The 22,582-nt window shown below is 39.5% G+C and overlaps 1 protein-coding gene across 1 annotated transcript in view; it reads left to right on the forward strand.

Moving 5' to 3' along the window:
- LOC103613553 (rap guanine nucleotide exchange factor 5-like) overlaps positions 1–22,582 on the forward strand; it is a 48,037-nt gene that overhangs the window by 11,238 nt on the left and 14,217 nt on the right. The window contains exons 3-7 of the mRNA XM_017731168.1: positions 8–114; positions 1,145–1,266; positions 2,613–2,781; positions 8,002–8,068; positions 14,990–15,038. Of these exons, the coding sequence (XP_017586657.1) occupies positions 8–114; positions 1,145–1,266; positions 2,613–2,781; positions 8,002–8,068; positions 14,990–15,038 (514 nt within the window). The remainder of the gene's footprint in view (positions 1–7; positions 115–1,144; positions 1,267–2,612; positions 2,782–8,001; positions 8,069–14,989; positions 15,039–22,582) is intronic.

Raw genomic sequence — 22,582 nt, forward strand, 5'->3', positions numbered from 1 at the left:
CATTCAGATTTATGGAGAAAGTTCTTCCTGTGCTGGGAGAGCTCTCAGGAATATTTTTACTCTACAAGCTTCTGACCTAATTAAAGACAGGGTATACCTTACTGGCATTTGCAGGTAAATCAAAATAATTTTTTTTAATCAACTTTATGAGTTTTATTTAGATTTATCTATGCCCTGATTTGACAAGAGCGTATATTCTGTGTGAGAGGTTCTGTGTATGTCACTAAGAATTGAAAATATTTTCTTAAAAAAATTCTTTAAAGTCTCATGTATCTTAATATCTGTTCTTACATTACTATGTCAGTTGCCAGAAAGCAGCAGTGGCCTGATTGTACATCCATTAATTCAATTGCTTATGATTTTCATATACAATAGTGTTTGTCAGTTATTTTGTTGAAAAGAAAGAGTATTAATTTCAGCCCTGGTTTGGAGTTATAAAAGAGCTTAATTGGATTCCAAGATTTAGTGACACAGTGATTTTTGCATGTAATTTATGGAATATTTCTGTAATGAAGTGATTTTCCATTTGTGTTGCATTGTAGCATAAATGCTTCCTCCTGTTTCCAATTATACCAAAACGTGCAGCTCTCTGTTACAGCACCATTCTTTTGCACCTGTGTTTAAGAAAAATCCACTACTTTTTATTTATTGTTATTTAAATATATAGATTTACCAATAATATGAAAGATTAACTACATCCTAGAGCAGCACTAAAGGTCTTGCACGTATTGTTTAGCTGTACTGATTATGCCTATGCTCAGAAAGGAAATAAAATCCTGAGGCTAAAAGCTGGATTTTATTTATGACATTTAGATCTCTTATGCAGCTTTGGATGATCTGTATGCAGCACAAATTGATAAAAATGCTATATATTGCAAAGTATGCTACATGAATCAGGTATGTAAGGGAACTTGCTCATCTGACATAAGTTCCCTCATTGTAGCTAAAGGTATCCCCTGAGGCTTGCCAATGTAATTTCTTCCCTTGAAATGAATAGGTTTACAAAAATTAGCAATTGAGACAAAGAGTTTGCTCTGCTGAACAAAAAGGTTGAATTTTGATAGCTTTAAAAAATAGCTCTTTATTATAAAAGAATGTTTTAACATTACTGTAGTTCAAGAAGTGAAGTTTTGCTTATTTTCAGGAGAAGCTGTGTTGGATCAGAACTCGTAGACTGGCTTTTGGAGCAGTGCCCTTTTGTCAAGTGCAGATCTACAGCAGTTGGAGTGTGGCAGCTTCTCCTGGATATGGGCATAATATTGTCAGGTCAGTCTTGACAGTACTTCCAGTGTGAGGAAGGCTATCACTTTCTCCTGCATAGGACAGGAGTCCTGTTTTTGATGGGAGAAGGGAAAGAAAAAAAGCACAGATTTATCCAATTTTCTTGTCAGTTGTTTATTTTACTATCCTTTTGGGAATTTTACCTCTGTGACCTTTCATTTCATAAATAGGAAAGAGCAATCCCTTGTTTTTGGCAATTTCTTTCCTTTTGCTTTTGCAACTGTAATTGCCTGTTATCAAGTTCCAGACAGAACGCGTGCCTTTTCCAGCCTTTTTTTTTTTCCCCACAAGCTATTTTAGGTTTCTCACAAGATAGCAGCTCTTTAGTCACTGCAGATCATGGCTTCACCAGATGACTTCTGTAGCTATTAATGATTTTTGTTTTGTCTCTGTTTTCCATAATTTTTAATTACAATGGATTGAGAGAAGATCCAGCTCCTTGAGATGGTGGTGAGGCCAGGTTCTATCCTGCTGTCCCTACCTCCTCCACCAAACTGAGGGATTTGGTCCAGCTAATGTGGTTGGTGATAATTACACTGGTAACCAGCCTCTGGATATCTGATGGATTTTACCTTGAGGCTGGGACTACTTAGGTAGCTCAACTCAGATCATACCCTACCCTGGGGTCTGTGCTAGACACTTAGCCTCTATCCTGTGAAAAGGTGAGGAGTTACGGAAGATCTCTGCATATGTACACTGGCAGTGTACCTTAAGGTTTTCTTCAGCTAAACTGACAGTATGTCTGGTCATGCAGCCTCAGCAAGGGCTAAATTACTTGTAGCAGGATCTTGTGCTTTTGGCTTTGGACTCTCTCCTTTTTTCCCCATTAAATCCCATTCTTTCCAAGGAAGACAACTGATGCATCTTCTTATCCAGGTCTAGTCTACAAATCTAGTAGCCCTGAATCTGAGGAGAAGCTTGAATAATGATGGGCTGCATCCCCATTACTTAGCTTTGTTTATTAGTGCCTGACCATTAGTGAGAACAGTTTAGAAATCAATGGAAACTGAGACTCAGAAATCTAACAAAAAAGAGGAAGGTTTTTATATCCTAATCCTGAACTGATTCCAAAACCAATTAAATATTCATCAGTCTTAATGCTTGAATTTCAGGATCCTGGATATTTTTAAACTGGGGTTCTGGGGTTTTCCTGTTTGGATGCACTGAATTAAACTGAGAGGGCAGGATTGTTTCTGTGTTAAATTTTCAATCCTTTTGCCCTGTGTGATGGTACAACTCAGCATTAAGATCAAGTGCAATACAGAAGTAGGAGTATGGAATCTTTACATGGTGAAGATTTAAAGGAGATCTAATATTATTTTTTCTAACAGTGGACAGACAACTCTATTTTCAAGACTCTCATGCTTTCTACCAGTTCTCAGCGGATGAATGTACCTACCTTTTCTGTGAATTTGAGAAAGAGGAAGCATGGAAGAATGGAGTAAAGCTCCTGCTTCAGCTACTGCCACTGTCTCCTCCCAGGATTGACATGTGCAATCTGTAAGTGTGCATGCAACTTTTACTGACTATTTTATAAGTGTCCGGCCTTATAATGACACTGTTTATCCCCAAATCACCTTGCAAATGAGACAGCTTTCTTTTGGGGGTTGACAAATCTTGTAGAGATGTGCTTTTAATCTAAGGTCAGTATGGGTAGAAAAATTGAGGCACTTGACTTGGGGTTTTGGGCATATTACAGTTTTTAGGCACTAGCTTGCTGCCTCTAGCTTGCTATGTTACCTGGGCATGTGATTTTTTTTTGGTCTCCTCTTACATTTGGAGGTTTGGCATGAATTTGGCAGCAGGGATGCTCTGATGCTGATTGACTAGCAGATCAGATGCCCTTGTGATGTGTCTGGATCAGCTTTCAGATGGATTGACAAGATGGATGGAAATGTGATACCTTCAGTCATTTGATTTTAGTTTTCTACTGTTTGTTTGCCAGAGCTCTGTAGTCTCACATTATTATTCCTTTTTCAGAATATATCTTTCAAGAGTTTTGCTTCCTATATGCCTCCTCTTTCACCTGACTATTGGATGTTATCCTACTCTCTGTGCTCGTATGGCTGCACTCTAAGGTTGCTTTTTAGAGTGGCTAGAAGGAAACCATAGTTATTTTTTCCACAGCAAGAGGCCAAAATAGAGGAGAAAAGTGTTAGTGAGAGCTCTGAAGACTCATGACCATTTTTTCTTTAGTAAATCTGCAGGAGCTGGCCTGAATAGACAAGCTGAGTTAAATTCTTCCACTGTCCCTAACATGATGATCCTCAATACTTTGGAGATCTATTACTCTGGCAGTACTAGAATTTATTCTTTTTGATGCCAAAGACAAAACTTTCCTCTATGAGTACTTTCCTTTTCTACATATTAGCTTTTAAAAATGCTCATTCTCTAAAATGGATGTCCAGTAGAAATGTTTTAAATGAGTACAAAAGCCAAAGACCCTGTAAGCTGCCTCAAGCCCAGATTCTTAAATTCAGACATGTTGAGCTGGTTGGAAAAAAAACCTCAGTAATTTCTCTACCTGGGTCAGGGCAGAAACTTGATTCCCTCCCCTATTGCTGACTGCCCTCACCAATCAAATATTGGCAGTTCTGGAGTGGTGCTTCCCTTTAAAATGCATTTATTTGATCAACTTGAGTGAGTGTAGACAAGTGATAAGAACCCCAAGCTGGCTAGAGCAGCAGGACTGAATATGATCTTCTAAGCAGCTGACTCATATGGGAGAAAACCTTTGACTATTTTTGCAAATAGAAATTCTTGTCTTCCAGCCAACTCTGGTGCTAAACAGTTTGTCTGTCCCTTAAATATCAGGGCATTTTGATCTTGATTTTAATGGGAATTGGGATTTTTCTCACCGCTGTAAATCAGACCACTTTTCATGGTTCATGTCTACTTGTTCTAAGGATTTGAATCAAAAGGACAGAATAGATAGGTCATATTGATGTGTTATGTGAAGGATGCTGGGTAAGAAAATGGATTGAAGGCTTTTTAGGTTCAAGTTTACAGTCTGCTTTGCAGTTTTATCATTTCAGTGCAACTGTCATTTCCAGTGGAAGATGATCCCTGTCACATGAATTGAACAATTATTCACTAATGTACATTTCCAGCTCCTTCCTGCTCACATTATTCAAATTTGAGTTGAAGCTGGATTCCTTTTGGGAATATTGTCACTGAAAAATTGTTTTCTGGAGCTTTTACCCGTCAGATTGTGAGGGTGCTTTTCGAAAAAGTATACATTGTAGGAATTGAATTTTAAGTAATGGTATACCCTCGAGGGAATGTGATATTAAAGCGGAAGGAGACTTTTCCAGGTTCAAAATTCTTCATGCTTGATGCAAATAATAAACTGCTAAAACACAGTCAGAAAGGGAGTAGGTGTGATGAGATGTTTGTTAAAGTTGTCTGACTTGGTTAAATAAAGCCATATACTCTTTTTCATGAGGAAAGAGGGCAATTCTAAAAACCTTTCCCTGAAGGGTTTGTCTTTTTTCGAATATATGAGCTGTTTTGCCTACCTTTAGAAGCATAGGATTTTTTATAATTTAGTATTTTTGTACTCATTTTTCTGTCTTAGGTTTTCTTACAATCTGTATCGACAGCATTAATTCTAAATGTACATAGGGATAGATAAATTCTTACTTTATTAATTAGATTCCCTGCTTTTGATGAAATCAGAAAGAACTGCCTGCTTGTGCACCAGAAAGCAACACTAGACATCTCCTGGTGGTCCCAGAGGCCAGATGACCTCTGTCTCCTCTGCAGCCTTGTGCTTGCCTGGGCTTCTGAGTGCATCAGTGGGTCTCTGAAGTACCATGGTTCTGCTCTCCCAGAAGAAGTCTGTAGACATGAGTAGGCAGTAGCAGCTCTGGGGACTTCCTTCAGCAGCTATTCTGGAAACCCTGTTAAATAAACATAGCTCAGATTTGACTCGCTGTACAGATTTTTGATGGATCTGTATTTGTTTCTGGTCAGTTTTAGTGGTGTTCCCAAATAAAACTATAGGAAGCTCTACAACGATTGTACTGTTCTGAAGTCTGAGATACGCTTATGGTTCCTGAATAAATGCTCCCTGTTGACCTTGGTGGAAATTCCTTACATTCAACATAACATTAGCGGGAATTCACCATGGAAAACAAGTGAGGACGTAGCAGGAATTCAGTTCATGCTAATCTGAAGGCTAATGTTGTTGTGCATATTCCACAGGACTGAGATGCTGTAAATGTTGTCAAATGAGATGGGACCAACGAAGAGGCCTCTTGGAGTCATTAAACACCCAGCGTTAATCACAGTCATCCTACTTGAGTAGAAAACAAGTGAATATTGCAACAGCCTGGGGACAAAAAATCTGGATTGAAAGCTGTGCATTGGACTCTCTTGCAAGCTTGATCAATCACTTAGGTTCTCACTCAATGCCTCCTGAATTCTTTTCCATTTACTGCAATAGTGTTGTATCAGGTGTTTAATCCTTGCGTGCTTCTATTTCCTTCTTTGTAAGTGGGAGTGTTTATAACAATTCCCAGAACCACTGGTAGACTCAGTGAACATTTCAGGAATGCACTGGGTACCTGAGGCTGTTGAAATATATCCCATAGTACTTTTAAAAATTATTGGAAGAGATGTTAGCAGAGATTTTTTCCTTAATCTTATATTGCTTTTTATTTTCAGAAGTGTAGAACTGTATTCGGTCTTCTGTCCTGAAACAATTTGCATTTTATTGATATCAGAAAAGTAATCATTCTTAAAAGCAATTTGGTTTTAATGCAAATAGCCAGGATGGGATATTGATTTAGTTACTGCCTTATGGAGTTCCTGGAAAGCTTTTGCTGAAGACAAACAGCTCTCAGGTATTGTATGGAAACTGACTTGTCTGCTTGCAGATCTAGGACAAGCATCCCTGCATCTCGCTCTGCTTAGCAGATTAAGCTCACAGGTTGCTGAACTGGATAAGCACTAATTTGCCTGGGCTTTATAGCTCCTGTTTGGTATCAGCCTTACTAGGTCCTAGCTGTCCACACTTGAAAAAAATTAGGGTGATAAGTGTTGCTTTTGTCCATTGGCCTGGGTGGCATAATATACCCTTCCTCTCTGATTCTGAAGAACTGACTCTAATTTTTAGTATATTCATGGTTTCAGAAGTATTTGATGCTCATATGCAGATGAATACTGGGAGTACTTTTAAATAGAAAATGAAGTGGTAAAGGCCCAAGAAGGAAATAGCTATGCTATGTGCTCTTCTGGGTTTATAGATTGCATCTGTGGCTGTGTCTACTGAGCTGCTATCTTCTGCCTCCAGTGTAGAAGAATCAGGTCCTAGCCTGGCTCTGAGAGATCAGAAGAGATCAGATGTGTAGAGAAACCTCTAAAGAATTCAGTTATTTTAATCTCATTCCAAATTATAGAGAGACAACCTGAATAAATCAGTTTTTGTAAATGAAAATGCATCCATTTATTTCTTTTGGGCTGTTTATAACACTTAAAATGTTAAATCATGTTTTCTTTGAATAGGTAAGGCAGTTGTGGAAATAATTGTGATTTTAATCTGAATTACCATTTTGATCTGAATATGCTCACCCCAAAATGAATGCATGTGTCATTCTGTGCTTTCTGACCTTAATTTTTTAATCAGGGAATTAAATTTTTTGACATGGGATGTAAGAACCACAATATGCCAGCTGCATATTCCAAATGTGTTGCCAGCTCTCTCCCAAAGGACATTGAGGCATATAAGCAATTAAATAATTTAGTTAAAGACAGAAGCTTCTGCCGATACCTGGGATTTATGTTTATTACAGCAGCTGCAGTTATGTGTATCTGTTCAGCTTGCTGGCATGCCAGTGCTTCCTGAATACCAAGAAAAGTAAAGATCTCAAGGGCATTTTCTTTTACTTCTTCCTATAGTTATAACCCTATCATATTGGTATAATGCTTCTGATTGTCAATAAATCTTCTGAAAGGCTTACAGATGTTTTAGGGATGGGAATGAGACTGTTTAAAAGAAAAACACAGTCTTATCCTGTACTGTCCTTTTTGTGTGGCTATTTCCACGTGGGCCAGACTTCTGGGACAGCTTCTAGGAGGGTTCTATCTTCACTGCCTCACTTTTGAAATGACACATTAAGTCTCTCTTTCCTGTGACTTACTGTCAAGACAACCAAATAGTGTTCTCAGCTGTTACTTTAGTTTGGTTATTTATGGCTTCTTAAATACATTATTTTCACTTTGGTTTATTTTTTCTGAATATTGAACTTCGCATGTCTCAAAATTATTTTGATGTTGTCTGTTTTCATCTACGTGAAGTTGTATTCCATAGGTGCTGCTCCACACATGAGCAAAGCAGGGTCATGGGCAGATAGAAAACTCTTTGCTCTGTTCATAGAGTATGTTTTTAGCAATGCAAAATACACAGTCAAATAAGCAACTCTGATCTAAAGGGTCCTGCATTCCTCAGTCCTTCATCATATTTTTATAGCTGAAGAATTCTCTCACTGCTTCATGTTGGTCGGATCAAAAGAGTTCTTGACAGCAAGGGACAAAGGGTGTACTCTGTCGTTACTGACACGATTAATTATTGTCATGTTGCAGTCCTCATTTTGATGTGGAATCTCAAAGGCCCTTTTACATTAGTGCCTGTGGCTACACAGTTCCTTACTTTTCATGAATCAAAAGATGTTGAAACAGAATGAAAGAAATAATAAAATCTTATTTTTATTTTTTAAGGCCTGATCAAAAAATAGAAGATACGGCAGAAACCAATGCTGAAATTCTTGCTCGTCTCACTTCTGCGGTAAGGTCATTGCATCAAAGTTTGAACTGATCATGTTTGAAATATTGTCATGTTTTGAATCCTTTCAAATGAAAGACTTAGTCTAAGTGAACAGATGTTTGTCTATGAAGACTGTTTTTTTAGTCTGTGGAAGGGGATAGCTTTACTGAGACCTTAGTGTACAATTCCAAAGCTATTAAAATCAAACCAAGCAAGGACTGCTGCAGCCTGCTCTTGTAATAGATGCTATTCATGGCCCAGAAGACACCAATTTGGAAGACCAAGGTTACTTTTGTGCCATGTACTTTACACTCAGACCCTCTTGGTCAAGTATACATCGATGGGAGACAAAGGGAGAGAAAAGTCTTCAGCAGCCCTTGTGTAGATTATCATAAATTTCTGAGGAGAGACACCTGGGAAACCTGGGCTTCCCAACTATGTTTAGCCTCAGTTAACTTCACCATAATAAACAAGAGATTATCCTGTTTCTGCTAGACTTTGGTGCATCTTGTTTATCATGTAAGATCAGTGTTCTAAGAAGCAGACAGACAGGACTTCAGAAAGTTAAGCTAGACTGACTCAATTTAATGTAATCTGTATGATGGCACAGAGTGCACCCTTAGCAAATTAGCAAGCAATGCAACACTGGGAGGAATGTCTGCTCACCAAACTGCAGGTACTTCAAAGATGTGTGGATGTGGCACTTGGGGACATGGTTTAGTGGTGGACTGGGCAGTGCTGGGTTAACAGTTGGACTTGATCTTACAGGTCTTTTCCAACTGAAATAGTTCTATGATTCTATGGTTGTGCGGCCACTTAGAGGGACCTTGACAGTCTGGAGAGATGGGCCAACAGGAATCTCAGGAAAATCAGAAAAGGTCAATGCCATATCCTGCATCTGGCAGAAATAACCTCATGCTTCTATACAGACTGAGGGTTGACTGAAAAGCAGCTTTGCAGGAAAGGCCCTGGGGGTCCTGGTGGACGGCAGCTTGAACCAGAAACATGTCCTTGTGCCAAAGAAAGCAAGTCCTTCCTGAGCTGCATTGGTAAGAGTGTCGTCCTTAGGCTAAGGGAGGTGGTCATTCCCCTCTCAGCACTGGTATGCCAGATGTGGAGTGTTGGGTCCAGTTCTGAATTCCCAGTACAAGAGATATGGATGTACTGGAGTGTATGTGAATGACCGTGAAGATGGTTAGGGAAACAGAGTATCTGATTTTCAAGGATAGTCTGAGGGAAGTGGGAGTGGATCTTGTAGAACAGAAGGTTGTGGGAGGACTTTATCACTATGTACAAATACCTGATGGACAGGCTCAAGCTGGCCATGCTTTTCGGCAGAGGTTTCTATCAGGTGAACTCCAGAGGTGCTTTCCTACCTCTACCATTCTGTGATTGTGCAACTCTGTGAACACCAGCACCCAAGTCATGGTGTCATCAAAACATGGAATTAGTGTTGGTTCTGTTTTTGGCATGTAAGAAAGTACAGAGATGAAACTGAAGCAGGCAAGGTAAAGTCCTTATGAAAAAGGCATGAGGCTAAGGGTTATTTTGAGAAAAATAAGTACAGTGCTATCTTGAAATTGCTGGAAAACAGAAGGGAAGGAGAATTTTTGCTGTATTTTGTAATGTGTTTGGAAAGCCAGTGATTCTGTATATTCAACCTTATGCAAAAGTAATTAAAAATGTATGACATAAGCCAATGCTGTGTTGAAATGTCTTTATTTTTTTATTGTCTCAGTATTCAAATTCCTTGTTCTCCCTACATTTTTTCTTAACTGAAAATGAAAGGTGAAGTCAGAACCTCAATATCCTCCATTTTCAGTTCCATACAGAGCAAAAATAGAAAACTGTGAAATACTTTCTGCAAAGTTATATTTTTTTCAAAAACTTGCAAAACTACCAACTCTATAAAACCTTGCCAGTATCCCTCAAAAGCTTTGCTTATAAAAAATAGAATAATGGGGGGTTTTGTCAGTTAAAAAAAAAGAGACACTCAACAAAACTAAGTGACCTTTTGAGTTTAAGAACTGGATCTAACGGTTGCTGGATGCACTTGAGTAACATGCATATCCTTGAACACCTAATTGACAGTGAGTTCAGAGTGTTTCACATCTGCAAGGTCAAACCTGTGGACTACATCCTGAGTCATTCCAGCAGCAGGGCACATGGACAGGGTTTCTTAAATGAACCGTTTTATTACTGTAGCTAACTAGCTAAAGAAAAATTAGGCAGTTCCATCTCCAGATGGCCAGAGACCCATCTATTGCCATGGTGATGTCAAGAATCTGATCTTTTCTCCTGCATTTTCTGAATTTCCACACAACATTGTGGTGCCTCTATAATGATTTTCTAGTCTATCGCTGGGGAAAAGGCGCAAAACCAGAGTAGAATCCTCCAAATTTTAACATATGTATATGAACTTCTCCTGTTTATTCCTCCAGAATACTGCTTTTCCTCCATACAGTAGATTGGGACTTAAAGTACTCACTGCAACCTTATGGAAAGACTTTTATGTCCCAGAAGAATTTGAAACATCAGCTCACACCATTCAACAGAGTCCAGCATCTAGGTTCTCTTATTTTTTTTTTCCTTTTCTTTCAGCTTCAGAATTTATATGAAAAATAAAGAAAAAAAGGTTTCTGTAAGCAGGAGCTGGAAACTGAAAGTGGAGTTATTAGCCATTACTGAAAATGTGTTCACGCTGGCTTTTTGGCTCACTGAATGTTTATGGATTTTGTACAAAATTAAACCAGTCTTCTTCGAAGGATTCATAATTGAGAATCCTGTTCACACTAGTACTTCAGAAGTGTGAAAAAACCCACAAAATCCCTATTCCCAGCCCAGCACTAAAGCAGTTGAAGATTACAGTTGACTTTGTAACTGGAGATTCAAATTTCACCACTGTCTATTCTGTTTTTCTTTTGGCTTTTCATGGAATAAAACATTTTTTTCAGGTCAGAAGAAAGTTTCTGTGTCAGCTTTTTTTTTCAGAGGATTCTGTTCCAAATTTTCGAACCTAAACTGATTGTGAGGATCCAGCCCAAGCAACATTGGAGGAAACCATGTGCCTAAAATATAAATCCCTCTTTTAACCTATCAAATTATGTGCTTATATCATATGCTCCATTACAATGAGGCACCATTAAACTTAAATTGTAAAGGAAAGCAGTGGAAAATTTGCAAACAGTGCAAAATGCCATTGGAAATACGTTTGCATCAGATAATCTTTTTGGTCATGATTTTTTTTTAAAAATGTAATGATTACTCATGGGTTTAAAAAAGCATTCCAGAGCTGTCATGCATCCCATGTCGTGTCCCAAAGAGCAGTTTCATATTCAGTGTTTTGCCTGGTAAAAGCAGAACAGGATGGGATAGCTATGAGTGTTTCCACTGCAAAGCTTTTGCTTTACTTTGTGGTGGAAGAGAAGAGAATATCAGGATGTTAATGAAGTGTATTTGGAAAATAGTTTTCTGGTGCTATAAGGCATCAGACAATATTACTTTTATTTAGAGCCCATCAAACTATCATAACTTGAGATACAAAAATGTGAACTAGACTCGTACTGTTTTTCAAAACCTTGCTGTTTAGAGCCTTGTGTTGCAGGATTTCATTTTGAGATTCTGTAAGGATTGGCACTTTCTCTCTAGATTTGAAGTCCTATTTGGCACAATGGCATCTAGAACATTGTCTTACAGAAAACTACTATGGGGAGAAAAAAGAGAAAGGAAAAAAGTAGAGGTGGTATGCACTGTTTGCTAGATGCAGAACTATATCCACTATAATAAAATGATAAGTTTTGTGATAAGAGCAGTAGTTGTCATTTACTCTTTTAAATTCTCTATTCTTTGAAGACAAGATTCACCATATAAATGTGCCATTTGTATTTTATCAAGCAGAAGTATAACTGGGTATCACTCTCTATGCACACTGTTTTATATTGCAAAAAGAAAACTGATTGAGATGTGGTAACATGCCAACTACCTACTCAAAATGTCCTCTTTCAGACTTTCGTGATATTTGCGTAAATATTGTGTGGTGAACTGGCCTTTAAACTGAATCAGTTTTGACATCTGCAGTGCTACTCAAATGGGATACTGTTTGGATAGTGTTAGCTTTGTTAGCAACAAGCTGTATGTATAAAATATTTTTAAAAATTTAATACCTCAATATGGTAGGCATACATAGTTCTTGTTTAGATATTTTATTTTGTGTCTGCATTATTATCTTCGATGTGATGTGCAACTATCGATTTTGTCAAACAGGCAGTAACTGAAATCCTGTTAGGAAGAAGTATAGTAATGGGTAGCATGTGTGCAATGAGGAATGAATGTTATACATGGATTTCCATTGGTGTAATGATGCAGAGGAATTGCATGTCCAGCAGAGATGTCAAGTGCATTTATGCTAAAATAGACAAAAGCATATAGATTATGAAATCTAGGGACACCAATCAAATCCAGAAGGATGCTCAGCAGTACAAATTCTTTGTGATTGGAGTGAATCCTGTGAGAGGCAGCTCAGATTATCATGATGGAACCCTTTGATGAAGGAACTTTTGGTTACTATTAGCACTAGAGAAACATATTTTCCCCCTGCTTTATCTGAAGTGTTTTGCTCAAGTTATGTAAAAGGCCCACTGCATTCCTGGCCCACAGCAAACTATGAGGTATTTAGCTTGACGTAGACAAAATATAGAAACCCAGCCTTTTTATTACCTGTGATTTTAGCACTATCTTTCAAACTTAAAAGGTGCCACCTTATAAGTGAAAGTAATACCACAAATAAACTGCAGGATGCCACAATGCTGCCTTTTCTTCTGACAAGATGGGTTTTTCTTTCCAGCCATGGAAAGATTTGCATTTCTTGAGTGTTTGATTGGGTTAAGTGGTACATTTGCAATTGTTTCAGGTTGTAGTGTCTCTTGAGGCTAATCTTAGGATAATGTATTTATTAAATGCTAAAAGATAAAGATGCGACATCACTGCAATGCTTCTTACTGTCAGTAACCTGAGACTAGACCAGAACAGAGGCATCGACATGGGTACCTCATGCTGAGTTTAATGAAGGGAGAGGGTCTGAGAAGTGTAGCCATGAAAAGTCATGGTGCTGCTATTCAGAAGCAACTTGGGCTTTTATTAAAAATCCCACTCTTAACTAGATAGCTTGTGTGTGTTATTATAATACTCGTGTATAGCAATTGCTGCAAGGAAGCACACGTTGTTTTTCTACGGAATAACTGTTCTTTCCCGTTTTACTTGAAGTTTACGCTTACATTATCCATGATTAACGTTTCTCCAGACATGGGAATGAGTGTACAGGAAGGAAGGAAGGGAAGGTAATACTGCCAGCTTGCACAATTGTGCTGGAAACAGGATGACATTTAAGAAAACCGTGGCACTGCCTTCATATTTTCCTGCTTGGAGTGGCTGAAAACTCTGTCCCTCTCAGTAGGGCAGCATCAAGGAATAGAAAAGATCCTTGTACCTTGCAAGGACAGCAAAAAAATCTTCTTGGTCCTTTGCCACAAAGGAAAGAAGGATGCAAGCAGAGGAAGGATGTGGCCTCTGGTATGACTGCCTTCTGCTGGGTGGCTCCTGAGTATCTGATCAGTGGGTGCTGGAATTACCATTGTACCGAGATGCCCTGAGTGATTTTGTCTGTCTGCTCAGACATAATGTTAACTATTCTTCTTTCACATTTTCAAACTTCTCTTCAGAGCCATGAGAGTGGGATATTGACAGCTGTTAGTAGTTGTATTACTTTGGGAATCCTTTGTGGGCTTTGTGGCTTATGACCAAACCACATATCTTGAGAAGGATGTTTGAAATTTCACATCTCTCAGAAACTGCATGTCAAACCTGCCACTGCAGAATAGCCTTGAGCCTTGACTAGGTCTGTTAGACAAGATGGCTAGTATGCACTGCTGGAGACTTTGTAGAGAGAAGTGAGACAATCCCTAGAAAAAGTTGGAATGTGCCATATTTAGTTTTTTTAATATTGAAGACAGGCTGTCTTGGGAAAATTATGGAAATTGGAAGGAGCTGAGAGATCTTTAGAGGAATCTGAGAGCACAGATGGGGCAGAGGAAGGGAAGAACTGAGGTGTATGCAGAAGAGAGCATCTGGGGTGCTGTAGGCCAAGTGCAAGCAGCTGTAGTGGGACAGATGATGGCAGTGAAGAAGTAGGAAGCATAAGAATAATGAATAGAAAAATGATAGAAAAAGAAATTGTATAAAAAGGAATAGATCTATGGAGAGAAGTGGATGTAGAGTTGAGCTGGCTAGAGACAGTAGCTGGTCTATATAGAAAATATGAAGAACGAAGACAAGAGGATGAGGAAGGGAGCTGGTTAGCATGGCAGGGGGGTGTTACCACAGGCTAGTGAGAGAGCCTGTAAAACTGAAAATAGCTCTGACTTCTGCATTTTCATCTCAAGTGAAATTTTGGTCATGAAATTCTCAGCAATGCTACTAGGAGAGGCTGTTTCGTCCTGGAAGATCCAAAAAGTGAAGGTCAGTTATATACATGAACCTTCAAAACCTCAGCATGAAGAACTTTCTTATTCTGGAGTCACACAATAAATCCAGCATTATAGTGTGCTCAACAGAGGGAAAACAAATATGTAACAAGGGAAGGGAGAAGATTCAAGTGTGTACTTGTGAAACAGATACGCTGTGCAAATAAATTACGAGTCGGGCTACTGAATTGCCCATTCCCTAAGGAAGGTGTGGTATTTACATGAAATTAAAGTCACAGAATTCCCAGCTGAAAAGGAGATAGATTTGCTAGGAAAACTGACTGCAGTTTCAAAACCAGGCATAATTCCACATGCAGTTGATTGCTGCAAAGCATTGATAGCTCATATCTTACCGGTGTTGCATTTTGTTTTATTTGACTGCGCTGGGAACTATAACCGTCCTTTTCTTTTTCTGATATTTTAGGTACAGAGAGAACTGGCTGCTGTCATTGCCTTGAAAGCAAGGAAGTCAGGTGAGTCAGGCTGCACTTCAGAGGGGTTTTTGTTGTGCTGTTCCCTTTTGTCATTTCTTGAAGTATCTGAATTGTCACTGCTTTTTAACATGGGGAAGAAAAGATAGTAATGGAGAATCTGTGTATACAGCACAATGCAATTGCAGTTAAGTTTCTCTCCTTCTAGCTCATTGCATCTAATAACCTAGCTAATAAAATCAAAGTGTTACATTTGAATCTGAACTTGGATCTTTTTCTGGCCAAAATCACTATTTTCTCTAGGCTTGCACTTTATAAAAAAAGCTGATGTCTTTATTTGACTTATACTTAAGACAAGTAAGTTTGTAATTTCCTCTTTTTTATTTTTAATGTCCAGTATCTCATGCCATCATATTTTCTGTCTTTTACCAGCCCACCCAGGTGTTTTTCTTACTGCTAAAACAGAAGGACAACTTCATGCACAAAGGCTTTCTTTCCTGTGTGGCTGTAGAGGCAAGTTTTGATCAGGGCAGGAAAAGGGGAAAGACAACTGGATAACTGAAAGTCTCTGACAGTAAGAGCATTCACAGCCAGTGCTGGTGTTACAGGGCAAAGGCACTGAAATGTGTGGCCATCTGAGCTCCATCAGGGTTTGGTAGCACAGGTGCTTCAGAAGAATCTGCATCGCTGAGCTGGAGTGGAAGCAAGGAAGCTGTGTTTTCCAGGCACTGCACAGGAACCAACAAAGCCTGCTTGGCCAGACCTGACTCTTTACAGAGTTAATTCTCTGGTGTCTTTGTGCAGTGTCTTCTGCACCAAGTTGAATGCATTTCTAAAGTAAAACAGAGGCCTTAAATTTTAAGGGGCCTAAAATTATTAGCGTGTTCCCAAAGCCATCGAGGTCTTTGAGTGCATTTTCACTGAGCATCTCCTATGCTTTTCAGTGATTTTTCTAGAACTTGAAGTCACAGATTTTGTACTTCTTGAGATATTTTCTGACTTGTTAATAGTGCTGCATCATAATATCTCTATCAGTCTTTCTGTTGCTTACACGTGCAGCACAAAATTTGCTACACACATGCACAACACACAGCATGGTATCTTAAACTGGGGGCACCAAGAAGATGTGGCTGGTGTACCTGCAAACATTTTCTTGTGAAAATGTAAGTATTAAAAAAAAAATTCTAGACATAGTTTGATGCCATTTTTTCTAGAAATAGAAGTAGCCATAGGTTATATCCACACTCATCTATAAAGGTAAATCTGTAGAAAGCGAACACAAATGTGAATGTGAATTCAGGCCTGAATTGCTTCTGTGAGGTAGCTTTGCTTCTGAAAGTGCTGTAGTCATTTATGATGTCAACACCCCTCGGCTGCTTGCCCTTACCTGGTGTCACCCCAGTCCCACCTGACTTGTAATGGCTGAACATGGAAATGCTTCTTCTCTGGCTCAGTGCAGAGGAAAACAGGCTATTTTAAAGAAGTGCTCAAGGAAATCTTTTGTTTTGCTGTTAAATGGGCTGAGTGTGGTGCCATGTACATTTACTTCGGGCTTACGGAGGTATAAGAAATCTCTCTGCTTCTAAGCAGTTTTATCAGCAAATATTACTACTGCTACTAGCAATAAATAAAATCTTTACCCCCAAAGAGTTGTTTTTAGCCCAAATTAGCCTCTTATTTCCTTTTGGTGGATGGTTGTTAGAGTAGAAAATGGGATGGGGGTTGGATTAGGAATGAGCTGCAAGAGATGAAAATCCAAGAGAAGAATATCTCTTGGAGTCTCCTTTTTGCTGGTGTAATTGCAACCCTCGATGAGCAAGTAGAAATATTTCAGTTAAAAATCACAGCCTTAAAAAACCAAAGCTCCTTATAGAGCTTTGCAGTGCTGTCCAGCCTTTTCTAGTACATTAATGTAAACACTTAAAATATCTGTTCAGATCCGAACAAAAGATAACTCTCTTGTCAGTTTAACTAGTGCATGCTTGTTGAAATTTGCATTTCTTTATGCCCCATCTTGGATGACAGTAAAAAATAGGTGTATGATCAAGCATAACTGTAAGGTCTAATTTAAGTTAATGCCTTTAGTGCAGTAGGTGCAGAGTAAATTAGGGTGGTTGGTTATGCTTCTTTATTTTATTGCTGGTGGTTAAATTCACAGTGTAGCAGTTACTGTTAGCGATCAAGGTATGGTGTGCTGTGCCTGGTGAAGCGAAGCATGTTTCAGAGAAAGTACTTCTGGAGCTGTAAGCCACAGTATCTGTCAAAGATATTGTGCCTTTAATGCTCTCCAAGACTCCGTATAATTCCAGGAAATAAGCCACCAAAAATCGGACAAAGAGTTTATTTTGGCTTGAAAGGAGTGGAACATGGCTTTTGGGCCAGCTGCCTTGGGTAGCTTCCAAGCTGGTGTGAATGGTGTGGGAGCCTGGCTCATCCACCCTGGGATTCATGAGCGGGGAGAGCAGGCGACAGGCATGGTCCTAACCTGCTGTCTGGAACCTGGCTGCAGAGAGCAATCAGTTCATTAACCAAAAGCTTTCCTAGAGATCAGCAGCTCCCCCACCAAAAGAAGAAAAAAAAAAAATTGCCTAATACAAGGACTATATAATTGACTATATAATTTTTTCCTGAATTATTTTAATTTCTGGTTGTACCTCTGCTCTTAGAGAGGCCCTTCACAGTGATTTAATTGTACTAGAAAAAATGGCTGATTTAAGTTTTTGCATTACCTGTCTAGAGCTGCTGTAGTAATCACCATGTTAAGTTGCATGGAAAGTGCTATGCAAGCACACAAACACCACAGCTCCCTCTGCAAGAGGTGGAGAGGTTCCAGGTAGGAAGGTGTGCTGGGTTTGGAGGGGGAGGACAAGTATTGCCTTTGGTTACCTGAATAAAACAGTTTGTTTTTGTTTAAATGCAGCTTGGTTTGCTACCTAGTGTATGTATGTGAGAGGTAGTAATTGCAACTATTACAGTTCTGGCCGTGTCAGAGATTTACACACTCTGCTGACAAAAACCGAGGTAAAGGGCTGACCCTGCTGTGGGGTAGGGCAGAGTATCAAATTCTTGCTAGTACAGGATCTGACTTGATGGAGAATGTTGGCTACCAGAAAATAAAAAGCCAGTAGGGTGTGGAGTAGAATGCCTTTCCCCAAGAGCCATTCTTCTGTTTTTACTGTGGTGTAGAAGAATAGGAGAAACTCATAAAGCTGGCAGATGCTGAAAGAAAAATGAGGAACCTGAAAGATTAAAAACTTCTGCGCCATGGAAAAAAAGCTCTGTTTTCATATTCCAGATGTGTGCTGCAAGTAAACCACTCTGATAATAAGGCATATGCTGACAGAGACATACTAGAGAGCCTTCATGCAGAAGGAGCTCAGCACGTTTAGTTTCTTTGCAAATAAAACTAAACCAGGGTAAAATAAGTGCCTGTAGTTCAGAAGTGTTGATGTACCTCGGTAACACTGTTGACTTGAAATCACATTTCATTAGAATAAAGCTCTCATGATAAAGGTGACCGAAGAGGGGGAAATGAGCTTGTGCACTTCCCTGTGGCTTATAAAAATGCATTGAAATTATTCTTGCCTAGCCTTAGAAATAAATAGAGTAAACGCTGTCTTCTGTGGTTTGGTAAAAGGTCTTGGGGAAGCAAATAACTGGAGCAGAAGGGAACTTTTTCTTTAATTGTAGGCACTTGGCATTAAATTGTTTTGTTTATTTATACCTTGCTGGCTTCTGATACCTTCTGCAAATGTGGTGAAATGTAACATAAATGCAGCTTCCCATCTGAAGGTTTACAAGGGTCAGCATTTATCTCAATTGCTTGTCATGGCTCATGACATGTTTCTTATGTGTTAGAGATGGTAGCTAAAACAAGGATAAAAAGCAGCAAATAGCCTAAGGCTGGAGGCTTTAGCTGGTGGCAAAGCTACACGGGTACATCTGAACTGATCAAAACCTGTCAGGTAGATGCTTTGTAGTGGTGTTAATCCCATCCACAAACAAGATGCCTTGCATTTCTGTGCACAAACCGAGCTGCACCCTGTGGCATCACTCAGCAAATCCCTTTACAGAAAAAGGAATTTCTATAACTTTATTTGTGCAAAGGATCAATTGATAAGAGCATGACTCTGGTCTTTGTGTTTGTGAATATGGGGGCTAATTAAGATAGTAGGTGACAGGGTATGCATGAGGTAGGAAGATGGTGACTCAGCTTCTCCCCAGGCATTGCAGGAGCAGCGGCAGGGCTGGGGGGATGGTGACTCAGCTTCTCCCCAGGCATTGCAGGAGCAGCGGCAGGTCTGTGGGTGCTTCTCCCTCTCACTGTGAAAGGCAGGGCAGCCACAAAAGCCCTCGCACTTGTGTGTGGTTTTGCTCCCCCTTATGAATGATATTCAGGTTTCCACTATATAATTAGACACATTTTAGTCATGCCATTCTTGACTTGGCAAGCTCTATTGACTTTTTAATATGTCGTTTACATGTTATTTATAATAATGTACAATAATTTTTAATAATATGACTTTTGCAGTGTATTAACTCCATATTTGAGACCTTCTGGATTGCTTCCACCCTATTCTTACATATAAGTATGCATATCCACCCTTCCCCTTTTCTTTTGTATTGCTTCTGTCAGAACCTAACTGCCTATGTGATTTGCTTCGTATTTTTATTTTAGTGCAGACGATTCAATATGAAGCAGTCACTGGGGCTTGAGCTTTGCCGACATGAATGAAAAGCAAGCTGTGAACAGCTATTCCTTTTCCCAGCTGCTGCACCACCTCTACAGCACTGCTGTCAGAGCTGATTGCGTGACTCGACTCAAACACACTCCAGGCAATGTCAGCCCGGTTAAACACATGAGAACAGTCAGGCTGGGTCAGGTTAAAAGTCCATCCAGCTACGCTCCTACTGTGAGTGATGAGTAGGGATGCTTAGAGTAGGAAACAGAGCAAGTACAAACAGTCCTTCTGATGTACATACTCAGCATCTACCAGCCTGTGATAGAGGGATTTTGCTTTACCCATGCTGCTGTGATAGGTAACCCTTGCTGGACCTTTTCTCCATTAATTTATCAAATTGCTTTTTAAGCCTTATTATACTCCTGACCTTCATCATCCCTTATGACAGTAAGTCTCACAACTCACATGTGTAGTATGTTAAAACATATTTTTCCGTGTTTGTTTTAAACACATTCCCCACGACCCTCACTCTGTTGTGATACAGCTCTTTGCTGACAGAGACTGGTGAATAAGCCATTCCCTATTTGTCATTATGCTATTCAGGATTTTGTGCACATCTGCCATACCCCTTTGAGTTGTCTCATTTCCAGGCTATATCACTAGTCATTCCTTGTACCAAATCTCTTCCATTAAATCTGATCATCTTTGCTACATCTCTTATATTACTTTTGAGGTGGGGCAGCCAGAGCAGCATACAGTATAGCAGCAGCACGTGCTAGAGTTGACACAAAGTGAGGGTGGCAGCTTCTTATCAGGGAGGGGAGGTGGAGGTGTGTGGGAAGGAGCCCAGTAAGATACTTTTGACAGCATTAAGCTGTTTTATCAGCTTGGTTAACTCACAAAACTGCATCTTTATCATTCAGCCCATTTCCTCAAGTAGTACAGATCCTTGTGAGACTTTTCAGTAAATTTATTCCACAATAATTAGCAAAAGTTTGTCATATGGTGCTATCTGAATGTCCTATGCTATGTTATTCATTTTATTCACTTCTAGAAGTGTTGTTATATAGAAAATGGAAATCATTACAAATTTGAGTTAGATTTGTATACACACTTGAAGAATGAGGTTACAAATACACGATCAAAGGTCATTCAAGAATAGAGCAGTTCAGCATTGTGTGTAAATTTCAAACATATTAAATACTATTGAATATACTAGGTATTCAGTATCTTTGGAGTAAAATGTGCATGGTTTGTTACCACTTATGCCACTGAAAAAGAGCATAATGAGGTGTGAAAAAACTTGGTCCTATTTACAGAATAAAGTGACAATCATATGCCAGAGAGGTGTGCATTTTCTCTTGTGAAAAAATTGAGCAAGTTTGAAGGGTGGGAAAAGGGTAAACCAGCAGGATCTTACTGCTTTTCTATTCTCCTCACGTCTCATTTCAATCAGTTTATTTACTTGACTCAAGTAGTACCTCATTTCATTACAACTCCCAGTTCCTCCAAGCATCCACTTGTTTAAACCAAGGGTTGAAATTAGTAAACTGTGTGGAATGAGAGTTCTTCTGCAAATGTTGCCTACAGGATTCACCCTGGAAAAATGGCCACTCAAAGTGAAGGTGCAGGACTATTGTGCTTCTGTTCGGTCATGGTGACTGTATCTTTACTTTTCCCCTGCCCACTGAAATGTGGTTCAAAGTAAAAGCTTCACCAGAAAATGTAGCTAGCAATATTTTAAGAGTTACTCTGCACTTTAGGGTCTTTCTTTAAACGCATTCCTTTAAGGTCTGTGATTTCAGGTCTTAAAGTAAGGGAGGTAATCTTGGTTTGTTCAGCCTAGAGAAGAGAAGACTGAAGGAGACCTCGCTGTGGTCCCTCATGAGGGGAAGCAGAGGGGCAGGCACTGATCTCTTCACTCTTGTGACAAGTGACAGGACTCAAGGAAATGGCATGAAGCGGAGTCAGGGAAAGTTTAGGTTGGATATCAGGAAAAGGTTCTTCACCCAGAGGGTGGTTGAGCACTGGAACAGGGTCCCCAGGGAAGTGGTCAGAGTACCATGTCTTTCTGAGTTCAAGAATCTTTGGGGCAATGCTCTCAGGCATGTGGTATGAGGAATGAGGTTACAAATACACGATCAAAGGTCATTCAAGAATAGAGCAGTTCAGCAATGTGTGTAAATTTCAAACATATTAAATACTATTGAATATACAGGTTTCATAAACAGGTCCTGGGCTGTCCTGCTCAGGGCAGGGATTGGACTCGATGATCCTGATGGGTCCCCTCCAACTCAGCATAATTTATGATTCCATGATTCTAATCATGTTTGCTTCTCTAAGTAATCCTTTTTAAACATTCTGTGCCCTATTGAAGGGAACCCCTTCCCCTAGGGACCAAGGGGGGGTTACAATGATACATTGCATCATATCAGGGATTCTTCCATTACTCCTGAGATCAAGCACACCAAGAAAATGACAGCACTTCAAAAGAGCAGGATCAGACCTCTGCTATCCCTGGGGATAATGATGCTCCTTGTGTTGGCTGGTCAGGAACACTATGTGTATCACACACATGGAGCTCTGTTGTGCCTTAGCTGGATCTATAACCACCTGCTTTGTGCCCACCCTGGGCAATGCTGGGGATGGGAAATGCCCTGGACAACATCAGTGAAAGGACTACACAGTAACACTTACCAGCTGTTGTGTGTTCAACAGCTGATATAAAGCAGAATGAACTCAGACTTGGAAAAAGAAGGAAAAGAGCTCTCTGGTGGGAATTGTGGTGAGACAGATTTTGGCAGTTTATGGTTTTGTTTTTGCAGTTGTTGTAGAACCTTGTGCATAGTTCTTTCTGTGTGATCTAAGGTGGTCTCACAGAAGAAATCAGCAATGCAGAGTAGC

Source organism: Corvus brachyrhynchos, unplaced genomic scaffold, assembly GCF_000691975.1.
Source record: "Corvus brachyrhynchos isolate BGI_N302 unplaced genomic scaffold, ASM69197v1 scaffold84, whole genome shotgun sequence".
Classification (NCBI taxonomy): domain Eukaryota; kingdom Metazoa; phylum Chordata; class Aves; order Passeriformes; family Corvidae; genus Corvus; species Corvus brachyrhynchos.